Source organism: Triticum dicoccoides, chromosome 3A, assembly GCF_002162155.2.
Source record: "Triticum dicoccoides isolate Atlit2015 ecotype Zavitan chromosome 3A, WEW_v2.0, whole genome shotgun sequence".
NCBI classification, from domain to species: domain Eukaryota; kingdom Viridiplantae; phylum Streptophyta; class Magnoliopsida; order Poales; family Poaceae; genus Triticum; species Triticum dicoccoides.
The window spans coordinates 9,367,717-9,390,857 of record NC_041384.1 but is presented as its reverse complement, the minus strand read 5'-3'; the positions used below and the strand labels follow the sequence as shown (position 1 = coordinate 9,390,857).

The following is a 23,141-nucleotide window of genomic DNA, read 5'->3' as shown; positions in this document are numbered from 1 at the left end:
AGCGACCGACCTGGTCAAGATTGAGCACCAAATCGGAATCCAGTGACCTCAATCGACCGTGAGCGCTTTCAGCCCCAGGGAGCTTAGTTGTTTAGAAGAGGATGTGCTTAGAAAACTTTCAATCAAGATGTGTTTTTAAGTGTATTATCATGGAATTGAATGCAATATATTTCAATAAAATTTAATTGTAAGGAATATGAATAATTAAAACATCCAAACTAAAACTAAAAATACATATGTTTTATTTTAGTACAAGTGGAGGTAGCCTGCTGCGTAGTTGCTATGTTTTTTTGGGGGAATATAATTCATTATTGGAGCTAGTCGCTTTCAAGCATTATTGTATCTTTCAGCAAAGTCGCTTTCGAGACTCAGTCTGTCCCAACTTACGTTGGAATAATGCAAATTATTTACCTATGTCAATTAATCCAAACTTAGGGCATCTTCACTATTGACCTACAAATTCGCTCAAGCATCCGTCCACAAACTGGTGGAGACCAGTTTGTGAGTATCAAGGGATTAATGAAATTGTTGTTGTATTGCTTAAGCACCGTGAGCATATGTTTCCTAACTAATCATGATACTCAACACTTACCGACAAAGATTATGGAACACTGAACAAATACTTTAGTGGTCGTTTTATGCGCGCGCGCGCGCACACACACACACAAAGAAACAGTCCTTTATGGACGTCATTGGATCTGCTCAAACTCGCAATACATTCATAGGCCCATTGTTGCGCATGATCCTGAGCGCCCCCTCGAGGTTTACCGTGACGCTTGAAATTGGCGGCCGGTCCTTCTCGTTTCGTGACAGGCAGAGCATCGCTGTGTGCGCCATGAGATTCAGCGCATCCAAATGTATCATGGGTTGCAACACCGGGCGGCCGTCCAACACAGCCCGCAGATTACCGCCTTGAATGAATGAGAGCGTTGAATCCGCCAGGGTCACGACGTCCTCCCCCTTCCCCCAGCTGCCGCTGACTGGCAGCCGCCCTGTCAACGCCTCCAGAATGACAATGCCGAAGCTGTACACGTCACAGGTCGGGCTCATGAGTCCCGTGCGGCGGTACTCCAGGTCGACAACCTCCACGACAAGCTGGCCCGCTTGCAAGACATGTACGCCGAGGAAGCCGGACAGGCGCGGCTTCCAGTTGGCATCCAGGAGGATGTTGGACGAGCTCACGTTGCCGTGGATGATCGCACAGCGGTGCATGTGCTCTACGCCCCGGGATGCACCCAGAAGCACCTCCAGGCGGGTCCTCCAGGACTCCGTGACCGGCGACCAGACACCGTGTACCAGGTGGTCTTTGAGAGTGTTGTTCATATGGCCCTGCTCGTAGACGATCATGCCGACTTCCGGGACCTCGCCGGTGTGGCGCTCCGCAAACAACGGGTCCTCCCAGTTTTGCATGGAGTCAGCAGAAAAGCTGCCCGGCACCTCGCTCATGTTGTTGGGTTTGAGCCCCGCCACCAACAGGTCCTCCCAGTTTTGCATGGAGCCAGCAGAGGAGTAGCCCGGGACCTCGCTGGTGTTGTTGGGTTTGCCTTCCGCCAGCAATGCTTCCTCCCATTTGGGCATGGAGCCAGCAGAGGAGCTGCCAGGCACGGGCACCTCGCCGGTATGGCTGGGTTTGAGCTTCGCCATCAATACGTCCTCCCAGTTTTGCATGGAGCCAGAATAGGAGCAGCCTGGGACCTCGCCGGTGTTGTTGGGTTTGCCCTCTGCTACCAACGCTTCCTCCCACTTGGGCATGGAGCCAGTAGAGGAGCTGCCCGGCATGGGCACCTCGCTGGTATGGATGGGTTTGAGCTCCGCCACCAACACGTCCTCCCAGTTTTGCATGGAGCCAGCAGAGGAGCAGCCGGGGACCTTGCTGGTGTGGTTGCCTTCGCGCTCCGCCACAAACGCGTCATCTACATCCTGCAGGCAGCCAGCAGAGGAGCAGCCCCGCACCTCGCTGGTGTGGTTGATAGGGACGATTTCGAGGATCTTACACACGTCCTGCAGCTTGTGCTGGGAGCCAGCACAGGAGCAGCTCGGTTTGTCGTCGAGGCGGCGGGCGATGGCGGCATAGCAGATGACGGGGAAGAGGAGGAGGTGGGAGTCGATCCTGTCGTTGACTAACCTTAACCTGTCGGCATGGATGCTAGCCCGGATGAGCTGGTTGGTGGAGCTCCGCTTCTGGCAACTGACCAGCACGTCGTACGCCTCTTGCAGCATGTTGATCAGCGGGGCAAGCAGCGGCTCCAACTCCGGGTCCGGCGGCAGGCGATGCAGCACGTAGCCGATCGTCGGCAGGCGCTGCTTGAGGTGTTGGTACTCCGCCTTGTTTTGGCGTGCCTTCTCAAGCGCCTGATTGATGTTGGTTATGAGCCCGAACGCAGTTCCGACGAGCTCGGTTGCGACGGCGGCGCACTTGAGCGCAGCAGGGAACTCCATGAAGCTCTGGACGTACGCCAGTGTCGAAGAAGTAGAAGTAGAAGTAGAGAAGGTAGACGGAGTGGAGTGCCAATGATTAGTAGTAGTAGTAGGAGTTCGCAGTGTATACTCATATAGCACGCGTATACTAACGAACTTGGACTAGAGAAATACTCCTATGTAGGGATACTGCCCCCTCGCTCGTCCATTCGATTACGGATTTGAAATGGTCGCCCGCGTGCGAGTGAGGCGTCGTGGAAATTCCACACGCCGCGGGCATCGACGCGGAAGGCGGTGAGCACACGGCCGGTATTCCTCGCTACTCACGATCTGCACCGTTGAGTGGTCGCCAAGTTCAGGGCTCATCGTCAGGCCCCCTCATCGCGTCTCCCTCCGCCACCTACCCTTTGCTCCATGCTCCACGCAAACGGAGCGATATCAACGGCTTGGCCGCCGGTTTTCAACTTCCTTCTCCCCGATATCAACGTTTACATTAGTTGGAAGCTTACGTAAAACATGTCACATTGCCATCGTGATTATATTCCACGTATTATATGCAGTTGAATCCCGTACTAGCCGGCAGAGTAGCTGGTTGACTAACTACGCACTCTCCTCACGGCTCTTTCCTTACGAAACTACTACCCACACGATACTGCTGCACGATCTTTGCACGACGTGCTAATCCAGCGGCCAGTGCCCTTCTGAATCCTGCGCATGTCCGGCTGGATTTGAGTATCGTGCATGAATCGTCTGGATCGTGTCGTGTGTATAGCACCGCTGCTTTCCTTAATATAACTGCTGCCCACATATAATAACTACCACTATAAATGTAAAAAATTGGTCAACCGTGAGACTACACTCTATGCCGAGTACCTTAAGGAACTCGATGAAGGTCAAAATGTACGAGACAACCAGTTTGCCGAGTGTAAGACTAGGTGATGGCTGCTCAGCATACGCCTGCCCGGTAAATCGGGATTGCCGAGTATCATTTATCGGGTACTCAACAAAGTCTTTGCTGAGAATAAAATGGTGGTGCTCGGCAAATAAAACAATGTGAGGCCCCTTGCTTATCTTTGCCGAGATTTGCAGCGCTGCTAGCTCTCCTCCATCCCACCGGCTGCCACCGCAGCCTCCATCGTCTCGTGGGCTCGAACACCTTAACACACTGACCGTCGCCACCAACCCCGAGTCCCCGACGGCGGCCCAACTAGGCGCCGGCCGATCTCCCACATCCCACCGAGGTGAGTTTGATCAACCTCAACTAGTATTTTCCTTTTTCTGTATTTGTTATGAATAATATGCATGTGGATCCAAATAGTTACCTATATATGTTAATAATTATTATTTATGGATCTATATATAAGGTATAATTAATAGGGTTTGGATCGATGATAATATATAGATTATGATTGTTTGTTTATATGTGCATGGATGCAAAATCGGATCGATGAATATTATGATATTCTTTTTATTGATATGATTATGCATGTGGATGCAATTAGATCAATAACCAACATAGTATATATGGAAATTTGGTATGGATATACGATAGATTATGTGAATAATATGGATCGACGTGCATAATTATGATTTTTTTGTCATACGGATATATTATGAACATGTGGATAGATTATGATGAAAGAATAGGAAAGAGAGAGAAAGTAAAAAACACAAGGTACTTTGTAGTAAATAAAAAAATTGTTACTATGTGAATGGAAGACGATATATATGGATGATGAAATTGATACAGAAATGCTTGTGATTATAACCTAACTAATTACAAGATAGTTATGTAACTAGATATAATAAGTAGTTGGTACTTATACATGCACATACCTTCACGCCCACAATGCCGGCGGTGGCCCCACTGATGGTATCCTCAATTTGGGGCCACTTACCTCATCGTCTCACGACCAGGTGGGCTAGGCCGATGACCCCATGGCGGTTCACCAGTAGGCTACTGCCATATCGTCGATTTCATAAATAGTTTGGATTGCTTGCCGTGTCACGTGGTCATATCGTCGAGTTGTCCTGTAGCTACTGTAGGCATGTACTAGTGTCCTTTGTAGCTATACTTATTCAAGAAGTATTAGTGTTACTAAATAATTATTCAAGAATATTAGTGTTATTAAATAATTATTTCAGTTTTTTTGAATTTTGGTCAAATCTGGTCAAACTATGGTCAAACAATGGTCAAACTACTTATTCAAGAAATATTAGTGTTACTAAAAAATTATTGTTTTTTAGAACAATAGTTTCAAACTCAAACAGTGAAATGTGTGACTTCATGCTCAAGCTAAACTCCTGAGGGTTAATAGGATTGACATCTTACTATTGTCAGGAAAACAACGAGTGCAGACTTGGAAACGAGGGAGAATAGAACCCGGAAGTTAAGCATGCTCAGGCTGGGGGAGTGGGAGGATGGGTGACCGTTCGGGAAGTTAGATGATTTGAAATGATGAGGGGTGATTAGAGATTAAATTGAGCAGTGATGAGGGGTGATTAGAGATTAGAGGTTAAAATAATTGAGAAATTTAGAAATAAGAAAAATTCAAAAAAAATTCAAAAAAAATTTCAAAATAAAATCAGAAAATTTCCTTTAGTACCGGTTGGCTGGGGGAGTGGGAGGATGGGTGACCGTCCGGGAAGTTAGATGATTTGGAATGATGAAAGGTGATTAGAGATTAAATTGAGCAGTGATGAGGGGTGATTAGAGATTAGAGGTTAAAATAATTCAGAAATTTGAAAATAAAAAAATTTCAAAAAAAATTTAAATTTTTTTTTAGAAAATTTCCTTTAGTACCGGTTGGTATTACCAACCGGAACTAAAGGTGGACCGGCCACGTGGAGGGCCTTTAGTCCCGGTTCTGGTTTGAACCGGGACTAAAGGGTCAGGGCATTAGTACCGACCCTTTAGTCCCGGTTTAGGAACCGGGACTAAAGGCCCTTACGAACCGGGACAACATGCCCTTTTTCTACTAGTGTTTCCAACGAGCACACAATGTATACTTCGACTAGGCCGTCGAATGACTCGTCGGAGAAAGATGAGCTCTCTGACGCTCGCAAGAGATCTTGCACTGATGATGATGGATCGTCAAGCGAAGACCTCCGGGAGGACGAGGAGACTGGTGATAGATAGGAAGCTCAGAGGAGAGCGTTCAAATGGATGAAAAAAGAAGAAAAACTACAATAATTGGCGGGATAAGAGCGTGAGGAGGAAGAGGAGCATGAGGAGGATGAGGATGAGAAGACACACGAGCACAATTAGGAGGAGGGAGATTAGGAGGACGAGGAGGGGGGTGAAGAGGACGAGAAGGAGAGGAATGAGGAGGACAAGAATGATGAGAAGGAGGGGGGTGGTGGCACGGAAGTGGAGGTGGAAGGGGCAGCCCACCAGCTAGATGTCAGCGCAGAGGCGACGTTCACCACCAGCATTGAGTCCGGTGGAGAGGGCGAGGCCAGCCAGGGCTTCGGCGAGGGCAGGAACGGCGAAGCTGGCCAGGGCACCAGCGAGAGCGACGTGGAGTCGATCGGCTCCTCTTAATAAGGTAACCAACTTGTTCCCTCTCCACTACGTGCCACTTCATCTCTTTCTCTGATCGCATAGCATAGAATAAACCGGCTAGCTAGCTTAGCCTGTTTGAGGATTGATCGATCTACTCGATACCCTACACCTCTACGTGCGCGTGTTTCCAACCAAATCAAACCAAAATAGCATCAACTTCCCCCGAGAGGGCTGAGGGCTCACCAGATATTCACCCATTAATATGAAGGGAATTTGTACTAGGTATATATTAATTTAAGTTTATTATTTTATGTAGTTGAATTTAATTTTGAGATTGGTTACTGTAAAATAATTATACTAATTTTTTATAATTTTGGATAACTTAGTTTTATCATGCAACAATATTGATCGCTATAGTTCATTATTTTCATATTTAATGATGCAAACTTGTTCCTTAATATTAGTTATTCCTATTTTTAAGCAATTGTTTTTTGCAGGGATTTTTATGTGTATCATTAAACACACTTGCATTGTGATAGCTTTAAACTGTATTTTGTAACAAAGAATCGTCTTTGAGATATTTTTGACAAATTGCTAAACTATATGGAGAAAATTTTGATGTGTGCGTGCGTGTTCGTCTATTGTTTATAGTCTTAAATATCATGGTCGAGATATCTTAAGCGTATGATCAAATAAATACTTTAATGGTAGTTTTTAGTATATGATTAGGTAAGCATATTTATATAAACTTCTAAAGCATTAGTTATAGCGGGTTCAGTAATAAGCGGACAACATGTGGATACTATGTATTTCATATTAAACTAATAGTAACATTTATAGTAAACACCAAAGAACTTAAAACTTGGTGTGAACTATATTATTTCCATATACATGCTTTAATCATCTGACATGCTCGCTAGTAATATTTTGTGTAACTTATGTGGTAGTGCTCTATCACCTTTTTGGAATAAAAAGTTATGCATGAAATGAAAATGTCCGGCTAAAATTTCCTGTTGATATGTCCCGAAGCGTCCCGCCAAAATACTATGTCAGTGTCTTTCAAATTATTTTGTGTTCCTGCGGTATTTCGCTTCGATATCTCCTAAAATTCTGAGCCCGGCAAAAATAGACAACCATCTCCTTTTATGGTTTGGGTTGCAAGGTCGTGGGCCAAACCGCGGGCCAAACCGTTGAAACCGCTCTGTGGTTGTGGTTAATTAGTGTTTAATGCCGAGAGAAGGGGTTGCAAGGTGGTGCATGTGGGTGGATCGAGGGGGATGCATGGATTGTCGGACACGCTTGACTTTGACAATTCATCGGGTCGTCGCCAACACGGTGCGGTGCAGAGAGGGAGCGCGCGACGGACCAAGACAATGACGGGGAGTGCCCACTAGCCAGTGGCCACGGCCTTCGGCGTCGCTACGCGCTCTCGCGCTACCATTTCCACAAACACCTCGAGAGGCTACCTCCAATCTTCTTCCTTCTACCACTACTACTCCCAGGACGTTCACGTGGGCGGAGATTGCACTAGCGACCAGCAACTTGGTCTCTGAGCGAGTATCTCCGTATAACAAATTAAGATTCTCCATATATAGAAAACCTAGCAACTAGCTCCACTTGTACTACGACTACTTCTTCTGGTTCTGATTATTAGCTAGTAATAGGGGAACACCGCATGTACTTAGTGTTCGTAGACCAGTACACTTTAATTAAGTATAAAAGATACAAACAAGGTCTTTAAAAGTCCAGTTCTTTTCGGCCTGACCTCTATGTCATCCCAATCCACAACAACTATGTTGCTCCTCCGCCTCCACGGAATCTACCTCTCAAGGTTTTAGGGCCTCTTTGATTCATAGGATTTCTAAAACGCAGGAATAGGAAAAACGTGGGATTAGAGTGGCATGTCATCTTGAATCCTGCAGGATTGTGTGAGTGTTTGATTGTGCATAGGAGAAACGTAGGATTCTTTTAAAAAGGTTTGAGTGGATGGAAAATTTCCTATGAAATACATGAAGCTTAGCACCCAAAAGGTTAGCACCTTTGCATTGGGGACTTGAGTCGCTAAGTCATTTAATATACTTAGCACCTCATCTAAGCACCTTTGCATTGAGGGACGTCTATGCAAGAAGAGTAGCATTAAAACACGAAATCACAATCCATTCATTTTAGCGAAACGAGTGTAATTAAATTATAATTGTGTAAGAAGTCGCAAAAACGAAATGTAAATACACCAGCATAATTACATTTTTTTTAGAACGGAGACGCTAGAAGCGTCCGGCTTTAACTTAATAAAGCCCACAAACTTAGGCACATCCTAGTCCTCACATCATTACATTTACGAAAAGGTGTAATTAAACAGAAACCAAAAAAACTTAGCTACATTGACAATAATTGAGTTGACCACATATTGGTGAGTCGTCGTCGTCGCCATCGCTCTAGCTAATGAGAATCATCCTGAGCGCCTTCTCAAGGCTGGCCACGACGTCCGGCATGGACGGCCGGCCCTTTCCCAGCGGGTACAGGCAGCGTTCCGTTGTGTGCGCCACGAGCTCCAACGCCTCGAACTGCGGCAGCGTCGCCGGGCGGCGGTCCAGCACATCCTGCAGCTTCCCGTCCCGTATGGTCATGAGCGAGGAGTCCACCTGGAGGGTGGCCGGATCCTGGCCCGTCAGCGCCTCTAGCATCACCACCCCGAAGCTGTACACGTCGCTTGCCGGGCTCACGCGCCCCGTTTCGAGGTACTCCGGGTCGAGGTACCCGGGCGCCCCGACGACCTCCTCGACCACCTGGCCGCCCGCCACTGCCGGCACTTGCAGGACCGCCGCCCCGAAGCCGGACAGGCGCGGCGTCCAGGTGGTGTCGAGGAGGATGTTGGAGGAGCTCACGTCGAGGTGGATGATGCCGCTGCAGTGCAAGTGCTCGACGGCCCGGGACACGCCCAGCAGCACCTCCACACGGGTCCTCCAGCACACCCTCGCCGGCGTCGAGCTAAAGCCGCCGCTCAGGCGCACGCGCATGCGCGTGCGCAGGCCCACGTGCACCAGGTGGTCTCTGAGCGTGCCATTGCTCATATGCTCATGCTCGTAGACAAACATGGGGTCCTTCTCCTCTGTATACCAGCCGACGAGTCGCACGATGTGATCATGGCGGAGGGGGAAGAGGATCTCGAGCTCCGTCACGAACGCGTGCTGTACGTCCTGTCGCCCGTGCTTGTCCAGCACCTTCACGGCCACCTCCGGGCCGTCGTGGAGGCGGCCCTTGTACACCTTCCCCGAGCAGCCTCCGCCGAGCTCGACGGCGAAGTTGTTGGTCGCCGCTTCTATTTCCGCTAGCGTGAACATCCTGGGGCAATCGGGTACCAACACCATGTGAGTCTGCTGCAGGTAAACAGAGCAGGACTCCGACGATGGCACCGTGGCCATCATCGTCGTCTGCCGCCGGGCGATGATGTTGAGCAGGCAGACGTTGAGGACGCTGATGTCGGACATAATCCTAAGATTGATTTGAGTGAAGCACTCGGCATGGCGGCGGGACATGAAGAACAGGTTGGCGGAGCTCCGATCCCGGCAGGCGACGACCATGTCGTGCGCCTCCTGCAGCGTGCTGTTGAGCTCCTTGAGCGGCCCCACCACCTCCGGCTCTTGCGGCAGGCTAGACAACACCCCGTTGATGGTGGGCACGCGGCGCGCGATGAGGTCGCACTCCAGCTTGTTCTGGCGCGCCGTCTCCACCGCCCGCATGATCTTGCAGATGAGCCCGAACGCGTTGCCGACGAGCTGCGTCACCGCCGCCGCATGCCCCACAACCGCAAGCGTCGCCATGATGGTGGCTCAGCTCAATGGCAATCTATTACGAGTGCTACCAAAGTGTTCCCCTATTATCAGTTGCTGATCAGCAACCAGAGGAAGTAGTCGTTGTGTACAAGTGGAGGTAGTTGCTAGGTTTTCTATGGGGAATCTTTAATTTGTCTGTCATATGGAGCTACTCGCTTCAGAGACTAAGTCTGTCCCAACTCGCAACTTACACTAGAATAATAATGCAAATTATTGAACCTATGGCACTATAGAATGCAAGCAGACAGTGGAATAAGGCATACTATATTGAACCTATGGGACTAGAATCCGAACTTGCACTGGAATGCAAATTATTGAGCTTATACGAGAAACAAAATTTATATTTTAGTATTCTATGTTGTGACCCCTCATCTTTTGGGCAGGGCTCACCTCTGCTGACAAAGATGGCACGCGCCGTCCCCTGGCCTAGCTCACGCACACACGCTCTGCGTAAACCACGACCGTGTGACCGTGTTGAGTACCTCCATTCGATTGTGCAATAAACTAGCACATGCATGTTTTCATGAATAATATCGGTCCTAGCAGTGTTCAGCGCAGCCATATTGTGTGTAAGGCTCATGAGTCTGCTTGCTGGTGTAACCAGCATGGTCGCTAATAATCTTGACATGCACAATTGTTATTGGAATGGCTGGTGTTCAAGGTTAAAAAACTGAATTATTCTAGCTTATAAAGAAAGGGTAAGTATACATTTGTATCTCTAAACTTATCGGGCATGTAAGTTCATCCCTTATCTTATTGATGTGTGTAATCGCCAATGTCAGTCGGTCCCTCGAGCAGTTTAGGGTGGTTAAACCCAGATTTGAACAACCCATCCATAGTGAGGCCTCATCATTGTAGCACCACTCAGTACTGAGGAATAGCCGGTTTGTGAGCAGTGTGTCCTAGATACATAGGTCACCACAAATGGGTCGAGTGATGGGGCATGTCAGCAGCGAGGATATTACCGAGGGGCCTTCCGAATCGACCCACTAGTGGTGGCTTCTATAATGTTTTTGGCGGTTAGGGTTGCATCTACAAGCAGAGCTTACAAAAGACACACCGCTAGCAGTACAACCCATCATGCACTACATCTCGATAGCCCGAGCAGTAATGAAGCATATCACATAATCTATCATATACATTTCATACACATTTAAAAATTCATAAAAAGAAAAATCAAATGCATTGCACAATTTTGCACACATTTGACATTCATTACACAATTTCATACACGATGAATATGCACATAGCCAAGAATCTATTCCAGACAAGGATTTTGCCCCAAGATTCACCCACTTGTGTGAAAATGACCCCTGGTGAATTGTGTACATGACATGTGGTGTTATTTTGGTACCTAGCTGTGTACAAATGAGTTGTGGATTCGGTGTTTCATTTGAAATTTTTTGAACTAGCGTGTGGCTTCGTTTGGTTCATTTAGCATTTCTTCGCTGCATGTGGGGAAGGCTGATGTGGTCGGTCATCTTACGTGCTTCTTTTGCGTCGATCGTTTTCGTTGCTTCTTGTTGTCGCTGTCACGTTGGAATTTGTGTCCTCACACGTCTTTCTGCTTGGCTCGAGACTTCTCCCCTTCTCTCGCGAAGACTCCAGTGATCGACCGCCGCTTGCCGCTCGCCGCTCTGCCACCGCCCCAGCGGTCCATCAGATCACTATATAAGCAGGCCCCGGTTTCGCCCATGCACATGAGGCCGCAGCTGAGTCGGGACGGCTCCGCCGTGCCGATACCATGAGGCGCACCGGGGGAGCTGCCTCCGCCTAGCCGCCCAGAGCATCCTCCCCTCCAGCCGCTCCGATCCCCTTGCCATCCGCCAGCTCCACCCAACCCCGAGAGCGCTGGCGTCAATCGGCCCCGCCGGCATGGCCATATTCACGCCGCTGCTCCCTTGCATCCTGTGCGCCATCGACCTCTCCTCGGAAATCTACAACATCGATGGCGGGGGCGCACCGCCGCTGCCTAAGGTCGACCCTGCGTGCGCCACCCACACCCCGCGTACAACGGCCGAGGCTTCCGCCGGCCACGGCAGTCCGAGCGCCCCGGCCTGGCTCGCCATGTGCCGTCTCCCCCTACGACCTAAGGGTGTGGTGCGGACGAGGTTGCCAGGTTGGGATGGCTCCAATCTTCTTCGTCGATGTCCACGGCTCCACGAGACTAACCAGGAGAAGCAGGCATCCATGGAGGGATTGAGCCGAGAGCGCTGCCTTTGTCGCTCTCTGGCTCTCCTGCCAATCTCCGCTATCCGGTGCCGCTGTCTGGCCCTCGGCAAGCTCTCTTTCCCTCCTCCGTTCTGTACAAAAAAAAGAGAATCCTTTGCCTCTCCGTTCACTTTTGTACAATTCAGTTAACTCTTATGATGTTAAGAAAGTGAGGAACATATTATGGGGTATTGCTGGTTGGTCGATTGTTTAATCAGATGCCGGTTTGCAAGTCTGCCATATGTATACGAGTATGAGTACGAGACTACGAGCAATGGATGTTAGTGAATTTCAAGGCTATGAGATACTAGAAAATTGAGGAGCTAATTGTAACTGCACCATCCCTTTGAAATCAGAATCACATCTTAACGTGATGCATACCATAACTGATGATAAAAGAAATTCGTTGCAGCAGCTGCTGGGTTTGTGGATTTTTTTCTGAGCGGATTGTGGATCTTATTATAGATTCAGCACTTGGAAGCTGAAGTAACACTACAGAAGTTCTCTACTCTTTTACTCTTTCTAATGCCCTTCCATCTGGAGCAGTTTAATTTATTCAGTACATGACTTGTCATCTTCTCCCTATGTAAATCTTCAGCCTGGCCATTCTATTTTGAAATGAGTTACAGTATCATGGACTTGCATATTTAACCCCATCGGTAACATGTTGGGTTTATGGGATTTTGCTTGCCTTCTGCGAGCAAACTTCAGATGAAAATCAGGCACATAATGCATCAGATCAAGTGTTGATGGAGATTGTACCAAAGAGGTAATCTGTTTGAACTTCAAATATACATATTGCTGTGGTCTTGATTGTCATGGGCCATATGTTAATTTTCCCCAGTTTTCTGTTTTGATTTCTCTTGCTCAAGGCTCGAGAGCCAAACATGTGACGTTGTTTGCAGATATCATTTGCATGATCAACTTTCACTGTATAAGGGCATGCTTATGGACGATCTAGATTCAGGTTGTCAAGCAGGAGCACTCAAAGTGCTAAGTAAGTTACTGAAACAATACCATGTGTTTGACACTTTCTCTAATAAGCACCCTTCTTTTCCAGGTGTAGTTGATGAAGAAATGGAAAGAGAAGACTCATCCATACAGGAAAAATTGGATATGGAGAATAAAGGACTTCAGCAATAGGAGGTACTATTTTCCTTTCATTATGATTGTAATTGTTCATATACGAATTTAAAACTTATCTGGCTCGACCTGGACACTTTGTTCACATGTACTGAATAATCTTCCATTCTGCCATCCATAGTAAACTCATGTTCAAAGATAACCACACTTTTGCCCATCATAACCTAAATCAGATTTCCATCTCCTCAATGTGTAGGGTGGTTCATGCCCAGCTTCTGCTCGAGGTGCAGCAATAGATGCAGCTGCATCAACAGTGGCAATTTGTGGTGATTCATTCGCAGTTCATCTTCTAGACCAAGCCCCGGACGTCACTTACCTTACTTATAGTCTATACAAGGCCTTCCGTGCGGTCACCACTACTGAGCGTCTCCATATAGCAAATTTATATGGTCAAGCACCTTTGGTGTGGTTGCCACGGCTGAGCCCTTATATGTTGCAGATCTTATATGGCCAAGTTTGGTTCTGGTTTGAGAGAAAAGAAGTGCTCTTAATTAAGGTAATGGTGTCTTCCAAGAAGGGAACATGCAAGTGCATAAGCTAGGTAGAGACACGTTAATAACAGTAGGAATCAAAAAGATCCATTGGAATATAATCCACAAGCTGGTGCCCTGGTGAAGAAATTAGTGTAAGTTAAGGAGATACAGTAGATGTTGACCATTAAGGGCTTAAGGCCAACTGTAGGACATCAGATTTGGCAGTGGATCAACACTGATTTGCTTCTTGGTGTTTGTTTTTCACTGTTGGCTGTTCGCAAACGCAAGATCGTACTTCATACAGAAGCTCTTCTATAATATGTAGGCTTAGCTGATTCTCTGATTCAGATGAAGCTTTTTTAGAATATGCAGGCTTAGCTGATTCAGAGCGAAATGAGATGTCAGGTGCACCTTATAATAAGCCTGCTTTAATCCTGCGAACCTTTTATCCGTTTCTTGGACCTCCATGCTAAACCTGATACTGACGTACCATTGTGAACGTTTTCTCAGTTTCTTGGATGTTCATGCTAAGCCTGCTACTGACGTAGCATTGTAATCAGTGACCTGCTAAACCTGCTACTGATGTAGAATTGTAATCAGTGATCTAAAGCGTGATCCTTAGTCCATCTGGTTATTCCTGATACAATGGTAAAACCTATTAGCTCACATTTAATATTTTGTAGCTTTATATTTTTACATAGAAACGTACACTATAAAAACCTCTACAAGCGACCCTCAAAAAAAAAACCTCTACAAGCTTGAATATGAGAAATAGGTCGGTGTGGGCGAAGCAAAATTGTTGTAAGCCCCAGATTGCACACATACCATTTTTTGTCTTAATTCCAAATTAGTCAAAGAAGAAAATAAAATGGCAACCCAGCATTACTATCATGCAACACATTCCGTCATATGACTCATCAACGGGGCGCGGCGTGCCGCCGCGCGGGCATGGCTAGTATACACTACCAGAAACTCGAATAATGCTCCAAAATGCTTCCAAAAATAGTTTTTGTGGAGCATGATTTTGCTGAGACCTCCACAAATGTCATTTCATCATGAAATCGACACACATGTGAAACACACATCAATATTTGATAAATTCAGATTTGTTTTGAATGTTGAAATATTTTTTCAACTTTACTGTAGCAAATGGTGCATATGAGCTCGAGCTCATATACTCCATGTCTGAGTATACTACTAGTATACTACTAATCACTCCTATACTACTAATCAGTTGGCATTCGCCTAAAAAAAGAAAACCTAATCAGTTGGCATGGCTGCACTTGCGGAGAAAGAAGATGTGCAGCGTGCCGTCCCATCCCTCTCGAGGGAAAGAAAGTTCCCAGACCACGGGCCAAGCCGTTGAAACCGCTCCGTTTGCCCAGAGCTAGCGTGGACCGTGGAGCAATGCGTGTGAGGAGGGCTCGCTGTCACCGGCCGGAAGGTGAGGGACTGGCCAGGGTCGGCCGTGTGATGAGCGCTCACCTTGACGATCACCCATTAAATTCACACCATATACTCCCTCCATCACAGTTCACAAATCCTACGCGTATACCTTTTTTTTCGATAAAGGGCGCTTTTATTATCTCAAAATGTAGCATCAAGCGATACAAAGCATTTAGAGTATCACCCGGCCTCTGCATAATTAGGATGTACATAGCCAAACATCAAAAATCTGACAAGAAAAAAAAATGACAATTCGGCAAGAGTAGAGTCCTATAGACCGACACTATGCCTATGTCAAAACGGTTGGTGGACCGATGCGGAGATTATGCTGCCATCCATGTTGGGTAAAAAACTCCATAGCCACCTGCTCCAATCGCGTACACACCGCCTTGAATAGCGATTGGTACTCCGCACGTTGTAGCATAGACCACATACGAAGTGAGTGCGTACAACGGAAAATAACCTGCAAAGGAGAAGCATTTTTGTCATTAAAAACCAAATCGTTTCTACATAGCCAAAGCGACCATAGTAAGGCGTACGCTCCCACCCTTATTAGCGTTTTGAACCTATTTGAAATACCGTCCAACCAATGACCAAAAATATTGGCAACACTTGTGGGCGGATACAAATTTGACGCTATTTGGATGACTGACCACGTAGAACGCGCAAACTTGCATTGAAAAAAGAGGTGTTTGATTGTCTCGTTATGAGTACAAAAACAACACTTCTTACTTCCTGGCCAGTTGCGTCGTGCAAGGTTGTCTTTGGTTAGCACAACACCTCTACGAAGATACCACATGAATATTTTAACTTTTAGTGGAATCTTTGTCTTTCAGATTTTTTGTTATTGCTCTCCGGTACCTCAGAATGCGTGAGCGCACGATACATAGAATCTACCGTGAAAGACTCCGATGTAGTAAGGTTCCAGCGAAACACATCACGGCCTTGCGTCAGGTTAATCAGATCCAGACGGGATAAGAGATTATGCCATGACATAAGTCGGGCGCCAACCAAATCCCGCCTGAACAAAATATTCGGCGGGGATGAGCTGAGCACCTGCGCAATGGTATTGCTCTTATCGCGAACAATGTTGTACAAGGCTGGATATTGTTCTCGGAGACTGGCATTGCCTAGCCAGATGTCTTCCCAGAAACGAATCTCCGACCCGTCCTTTATCGCGAAAGACCCAAAGCGAAAGAGTTGTTTCTTTGCCGCCATTAGGCTAGCCCAAAAGTGTGAGTCGCCAGGTTTTCAATATGCCTGAGACACCGCCTTTTGGCCTAGATACTTGTTGCGCAGCATGGTTTGCCAAACACCATCCTCAGTAAGAAGTTTGAACAACCATTTACTAAGTAGGGCCTTATTCTTGACCTGCAGGTCATGAATTCCAAGGCCACCTTGGTCTTTCGGCCTACAAACCACGCTCCATTTGGTCAGCCGGTATTTTTTCTTTTCACCATCTCCTTGCCAAAACAATCTGGACCTAAAATAGTCCAATCTTTGCAAGACCCCTTTTGGGAGTTGGAAGAAAGAAAGCATATAGAGAATCATATTTGTGAGGACAGAGTTTATCAAAACCAGCCGTCCTCCAACTGAGAGCAACTTGCCTTTCCAACTCCTCAACCGTTTCTCTAGCCGCTCCTCTACATGCTTCCACTCCGCAATCGTGAGACGTCGATAATGAATTGGTATTCCCAGATATTTGATCGGGAATTGGCCAAGTGCGCAACCAAATAGGTCTGCGTAATCGGCCGCTACCTCGACGGCTTCTCCAAAGCAGAACACTTCGCTTTTATGGAAGTTAATTTTAAGACCTGACATTTGCTCAAACGCTGACAACAGGAGTTTCATGTTTCGAGCCTTGTCCAGGTCATGTTCCATAAAAAGTATTGTGTCATCAGCATATTGCAGAATAGAGAGGCCACCATCCACAAGGTGTGGCACTACCCCAGCAATTTGCCCGTTCTGCTTGGCGCGCTCAATTAGAATTGCCAACATGTCAGCCACAATGTTAAATAACATTGGGGACATGGGGTCACCCTGTCGTAGTCCTTTTTTTGTCTGGAAGTAATGACCTACATCATCATTGACTTTGATGGCCACGCTACCTCCAGTTACAAAATTTTGGATCCAATGGCACCATTTTTCAGAGAAACCTTTCATCCTTAGGGCCTGTTGGAGGAAAGACCATTTGACCTTGTCATAGGCTTTTTCAAAGTCAATTTTGAATACTACTCCACTTAGGTTTTTCCGATGCATCTCGTGGACGGTTTCATGCAGGATTACTACACCATCAAGTATATTCCTTCCTTGCATGAAAGCCGTTTGAGATGGTCGGACAACATGGTCCGCTACCGAGTTAAGCCGATTCATAGCCACTTTGGTGAAAATCTTGAAACTGACATTAAGGAGGCATATGGGTCTAAACTGCTGGATCCGTTCAGCCTCCTTAATCTTTGGCAACAAGACAATCTCGCCAAAATTAAGCCTAAATAGCTCACGTCGGTCGGCATGAAGACAATTGAACAACTCCATAAGGTCAGCCTTGATGATATCCCAGAAATTCTGATAGAATTCTGCGGGGAAACCATTTGGGCCTGGAGCTTTGTTATGTTCCATTTGGAACATTGCAGCTCTCACCTCCTCTTCCGAGAATGGTGCCGTCAGAATATTGTTTTCTTCTGTCGTGACTTGTGGAATGTCATCTGTTCGGGTCTCATCAAGGATGAAATTCCCTTCAGCCGGCGGTCCGAACAGAGATTTGTAGTAGTCGGTGATATACTTTTTGAGCTCTTCTTGACCTTCGATCCGCCCCTCATCTTGTTGGAGACTATAAATACATTTCTTCCTATGCCGCCCATTAGCGACCAATTGGAAGTATCTTGTATTACTATCACCCATCAAAATGAAATCGGCTTTGGATCTCTGGTAGTATTTGATCTCCTCTTCTCGCAGAAGACGGGCAATCTTCTCATTAGATTGATTTTTTAATTCAATCTCTTGTTGAGATAAGATGCGTGTCTCTGCAATTTTGTCGAGGTCATCAATAATGGTTGAGAGCCGTTGTTTTTCTTTTTTATAAATCCCGTTGGTATGTTTTGCCCATCCAGAGAGGTGTTGCCAATTTTATCACCTTAATATAAACTATATAACATAAAAATTATACCTTTTTAAAATAGAACATCTGAAGTTTATATTGGTATATTTTTTGTAATATATGATTTGTATTAGGTTGGTCAAATTGAAAGAGAGGGAGAAAGACCTGCTGCTCTGCTCACGTCGATCGCCGCCGAATTTCCACGACGGATCACTCGCACGCGCGTGCGACCCTTCGAATTACAGAATCTGAAATTAAGTAAATGGGCGAGGGGGAAGGATCCGCACATATCTTCCCTCCACGTACATTCTAGTCTAAAAGTTCGTTAATAATTCACGCTGCACTTGAGTGCACTCACGGAGCGACGGCGGGACCAAGGTGCCCCCCCTCCCCGTCCCCTCTACAAGAGAATTTTTTGCAAGGATAAGCTTCTTCTAAGACTCTCTCCTAATCTCCCTAGCCTTTTGGATTTTGCCCCGCCTCTGCCACTGCTCCACTGTAATGACCAAACTACAGCACACCACTATGTTGATCATCGTACAATCATGTCGCATCCTAAGTTGGTACGCACAGTAGTTTCGATAAATATATTCACAACGACACACATGCGCTTCCTTATTGCGCAATCGAAAGGTCAAACCTACTCCCTTCGTTCCAAAATAGATGACTCAATTTTATACTAACTTTAATACAAAGTTGGGTTATTTATTTTAGAACGGAGGGAGTAACATATATGGTGACAGGGTTGTGATTTACGCAGAACGGTTGTCCCTGACCATAGTCCTTCCCGGCCGCAAGGTGACCCTCAAAATAGTACTATAGTAAGTCTGTTTCTACTTCCTCCGTTCCTAAATATAAGTCTTTGTAGTGATTTCACTATGGACTACATACAGAGCAAAAAAAGTGAATCTACACTTAAAATGCATCTATATACACCCGCATGTGGTCTATAGTGAAATTTTTACAAAGACTTATATTTAGGAACGGAGGGAGTAGTATATAAGCTCAATAATTTCTATAATTCAAAACATCACCCACTCCATGAACAGTAAATTAAAATATGTATTAACTTTAAAAAAAAGATCTAAAAATTTCAGGCATCCAAGATGCTCATGTGGGCCAGGAGCGTGCAACATTTCATGGTTTTAGACATTTGAGGAGCTCGTACAAAAATTAATCAGCTTCGAACAATATTATTTTTTGAAGTTTCCTTGACACCCAAATTTTGAGTTTTTTAGCACGGGCTCCTCAAATGTCCAAACATCACGAAAATTTGCACGCATCTTCGCACATGATCATCTTGGATGCTTAAAAAAATGCAAATTCTTTTGAATTGTTTTTATTTTATTGAAATCTACTATTCATGCCCAGGTGCAGAATCGCCGCTCTCCAATAATTTGCATTACAATGTAAATTTAGATTATAGTGCCATAGGTTCAATTATTACCATTCTTCCACTGTAAGTTGAGGTACGGTAGACTGAGTCTCTAAAGCGACTTTGCTGAAAGATACAATAAAGTATCGAAAGAAAGCGACTAGCTCTGTATAATGCATTATATTCCCCCAAAAACCTTAGCAACTACGCGGTAGGCTAACTCCGCTTGTACTTCCTCTGTCACAGTTTAGAAGGCACAGTTAAATTTACGTGCGTTTCCACTATAGACAAGGTTTAGGGCGCATTGCATTTATTTCTAGTAGCTAATTAGTATTCCGATATACTATTTCTATATGCATGCCTAGTGTGAATGCTATTTTTTAGCCTATCTCACAACCAATAGATAATCACCTAGATTCGAGAGAATTTCCAAGCGCGCCTTCTAAACCGTGATGGAGGGAGTACTAAAATAAATCATATGTATGTATAGTTTTAGTTTTGATCTTTTAAGTATCCGTGTTTCATACAATCAAATTTCGTTGAAATACATTGCCATCAACTCCATAATAATGCACTGAAAAAAAAAACACCTTGATCGAAAGTTTTGCAAGCACATCATTTTTCAATGCACTGATTTCTGCAAAACACCTAAGCTTCCGGTGTTCAACAAATAGTGGTAACTTTCTTTTTCAATGCACTGATTTCTGCAAAAAATAAAGGATGTTGCAAACTTGGTAGGTCGAGGTTTAGGATTGATTTTACTAGACCTTGTGAAATTTGGTTTAAATCGAGAATCACATCAGAATCCTTTGTTGCCGATTTGTTGGTTTGTAAATCTTGAAGGTCAATTCATTTTCCTCTATTCATTGACCGAAATTAATACCTCAATAACCGAATTATCAGTTTCTACCTCGCGCCCACCAAGAGATAGTTTGTGAGACCGAGTGAAAAAAAACCAACTGAGGAAAAACCATGCATTTGGCATAGCTAAGATGTAAGTAATAATATCGTGGAATGAGATTTTAGACAGCTGAGATGTAGACCCACAAAGTTCTGGAATGACTGAGTTCTTAAAAATGACTTTTCATACAGTAATTTTCGCGAGAAAACCTGGGTACAGGAATTGGAAAAAATATTAATAATTACAAGAAAAGTAAAAAAATTCAAAAGTATTTTAGGAATAAACTTGATTTCCTTTTACACCAGTATGTAATTTTTCATCAACCAAAACCAAGTGTTGACTTCTTGACAAGTTTTTTATTGCTATATACAAGACACTATTCACACTTTATTGACCAATTTTTTTGTTTTGTCGTTGTTGATTATTATGCTAACATTCCCGCAAAAAAAAGATTATTATACTAACACTTTTGCTGTTGTGTGATCATGTATAGTTTCCTGTCGGGCTAGGGCATACCGCCTCGGTGGCGAATGTGGGAGCGGTGGCACAGCTCATCGAGCAGGCGACCGGCCTCGTCTCCAAGATCATTCGGGCGGTGGCGACAGCGCGCCAGAACAAGCGGGAGTGCGACGCCTGTCCATCATCAGCGACGTGCTGCCTTGCCTGCCGCCGGCGGACCCGATGGTGGAGCGGCCACTCAAGGAGCTGCGCACGGTGCTGGGCGAGGCCCACGAGCTCGTCCTCGCCTGCCAGGACCGGAGCGCCGCCAACCGGTTCTTCGGGGCCGACGCCATGCCGATAGCTTCAGGAAAGTCAGTGACAGTATCTACTTCCTTCTCAGCTTCGTCCCCATGGTCAACTATGCCGCCATCACCAGTCATCTCGCTCGAATCAGTCCCCAACACACATGGGTGCCAACCATGCCATCGCCGGGCTCCAGCTCTGCCTCCCTGCAGACTCTGACGGTGGTGCCCGATTACCCCTGCATGTTCTCGTGGGCGGAGATTGTAACGGCGACCAACAACTTTGCCGACAAGCTCAGCCGAGGTTGGTCGGGGACGGTGTACAAGGGCCGTCTCCACGACGGCCCGGAGGTGGCCGTTAAGGTGCTGGACAAGCACAGGCCGCATGACACGTTCGTGCCGGAGCTCGTGATCACCTTCCGCCTCCGCCTCCGCCACGACCACATCGTGCGCCTCGGCGGCTGGTGCGAGGAGGACGACCGCATGTTCGTCTACGAGCATATGAGCAACGGCACGCTTAGAGACCGCCTGCAGCGCGCCAGCGGTGGCTCTAGCTCGTCGGCAGCGACGGCGCCCTGGAGGACCCGCGTCGCCGCGCTGCTGGGCGCGTCCCGGGCCATCCAGTACTTGCACTGCGGCGCGGAGCCAGTGGTCATCCACCGCAACGTGAGCTCGTCCAACATCCTCCTAGACATGAACTGGATGCCGCGCCTGTCTGGCTTCGGCGCGGCGGTGTATCAAGCGGCGGGCGAGGAGCACGGCGGCCAGCTCGTCGAGGAGGTCATCGGCACGCCCGGGTACGTCGACCCGGAGTACATACGCACAAAGCGCGTGAGCACGGAGAGCGACGTGTACAGCTTCGGGGTGGTGATGCTGGAGGCGCTGATGGGCGAGGATCCGGCCACCCTGCAGCTGGACTCCATACGAAACGGGAAGTTAGCGCTGAAGAATGTGCTGGACCGTCGGCCGTCGCTGGACCCGACGCTGCCGCAGATGGAGGCGCTGGAGATCGTGGCGGACACGGCGAAGCGCTGCCTCTGCCTGTCACGGATGGGCCGGCCGGACATGTCCAAGGTCGTGGCCAACCTCGAGGAGGCGCTCGTGGTGATACGCAGCCATGAGCCAATGTCCATGGCACGCTGGAGCCTCATTCGACGAAGAACCAGTGAGAATTAACTACACTGGTGTGAAAAACTCTCTTATACCATAGGAACCATAGGACATAGGGAGTAATGCTTAGTCAAACGACAAATAAAGCATCTGTATCCAAAGTTTTGTTTTTTGGTTGACCACCGAGAAGTTGTGATGCCGCTCCAGAAAGAAATTGTGTCAATTAGCATCTGTATATATGCATATATTATCACGTTGCAGTGCTCGGCGTGTTTCCAATATGCTACTCCCTCTGTTCACAATTATAAGATGTTTTTTGATATTTTAATATGGATCACATATAGACTGAAATGAGTGAATAAATACATTCAAATGTGTTTACATTGTGAACGGAGGGAGTAAGTCACACAGTCGATTCCTTTTCTCCTCCCACGAACCATCTAAGGGCTTCTTTGAACCAAAGGATTCTCACAGGAATTTTGAAGGATTTTAATTTTTAGGAATTTTTTCTATGTTGGTTGTTTGATTCGTAGGATTGTAAACCATAGGAATTTTTCTATACGATTCATTTGCACTATATTTCATAGGAAATTTTCCATCCACTCAAACCTTTTTAAAAGAATCCTACGTTTCTCCTATGCACAATCAAACACTCACACAATCCTGCAGGATTCAAGATGACATGCCACTCTAATCCCACGTTTTTCCTATTCCTGCGTTTTAGAAATCCTATGAATCAAAGAGGCCCTAAAACCTTGAGAGGTAGATTACGTGGAGGCGGAGGAGCAACATAGTTGTTGTGGATTGGGATGACATAGAGGTCAGGCCCAAAAGAACTGGACTTTTAAAGACCTTGTTTGTATCTTTTATACTTAATTAAAGTGTA

The 23,141-nt window shown here is 46.3% G+C and overlaps 2 protein-coding genes and 1 pseudogene across 2 annotated transcripts; 1 reads left to right on the top strand and 2 right to left on the bottom strand.

The window, feature by feature from the left end:
- Positions 1-690: 690 nt before the first annotated feature.
- Positions 691-2,474, bottom strand: LOC119270916 (probable receptor-like protein kinase At1g80640). The gene has a single exon (XM_037552928.1). The coding sequence runs from the start codon at positions 2,437-2,439 to the stop codon at positions 703-705; it is 1,737 nt and encodes a 578-aa protein (XP_037408825.1). The 5' UTR covers positions 2,440-2,474; the 3' UTR covers positions 691-702.
- A 5,648-nt stretch (positions 2,475-8,122) lies between these two features.
- Positions 8,123-9,784, bottom strand: LOC119270915 (putative serine/threonine-protein kinase-like protein CCR3). The gene has a single exon (XM_037552927.1). The coding sequence runs from the start codon at positions 9,742-9,744 to the stop codon at positions 8,359-8,361; it is 1,386 nt and encodes a 461-aa protein (XP_037408824.1). The 5' UTR covers positions 9,745-9,784; the 3' UTR covers positions 8,123-8,358.
- A 1,847-nt stretch (positions 9,785-11,631) lies between these two features.
- On the top strand, positions 11,632-22,501 carry LOC119271685 (annotated as a pseudogene).
- The last annotated feature ends 640 nt before the right edge of the window (positions 22,502-23,141 follow it).

Excerpts from the sequence above, each read along its gene's own strand:
- LOC119270915 (XM_037552927.1), bottom strand. The coding sequence starts at position 9,744 with ATGGCGACGCTTGCGGTTGTGGGGCATGCGGCGGCGGTGACGCAGCTC.
- LOC119270916 (XM_037552928.1), bottom strand. The coding sequence starts at position 2,439 with ATGGAGTTCCCTGCTGCGCTCAAGTGCGCCGCCGTCGCAACCGAGCTC.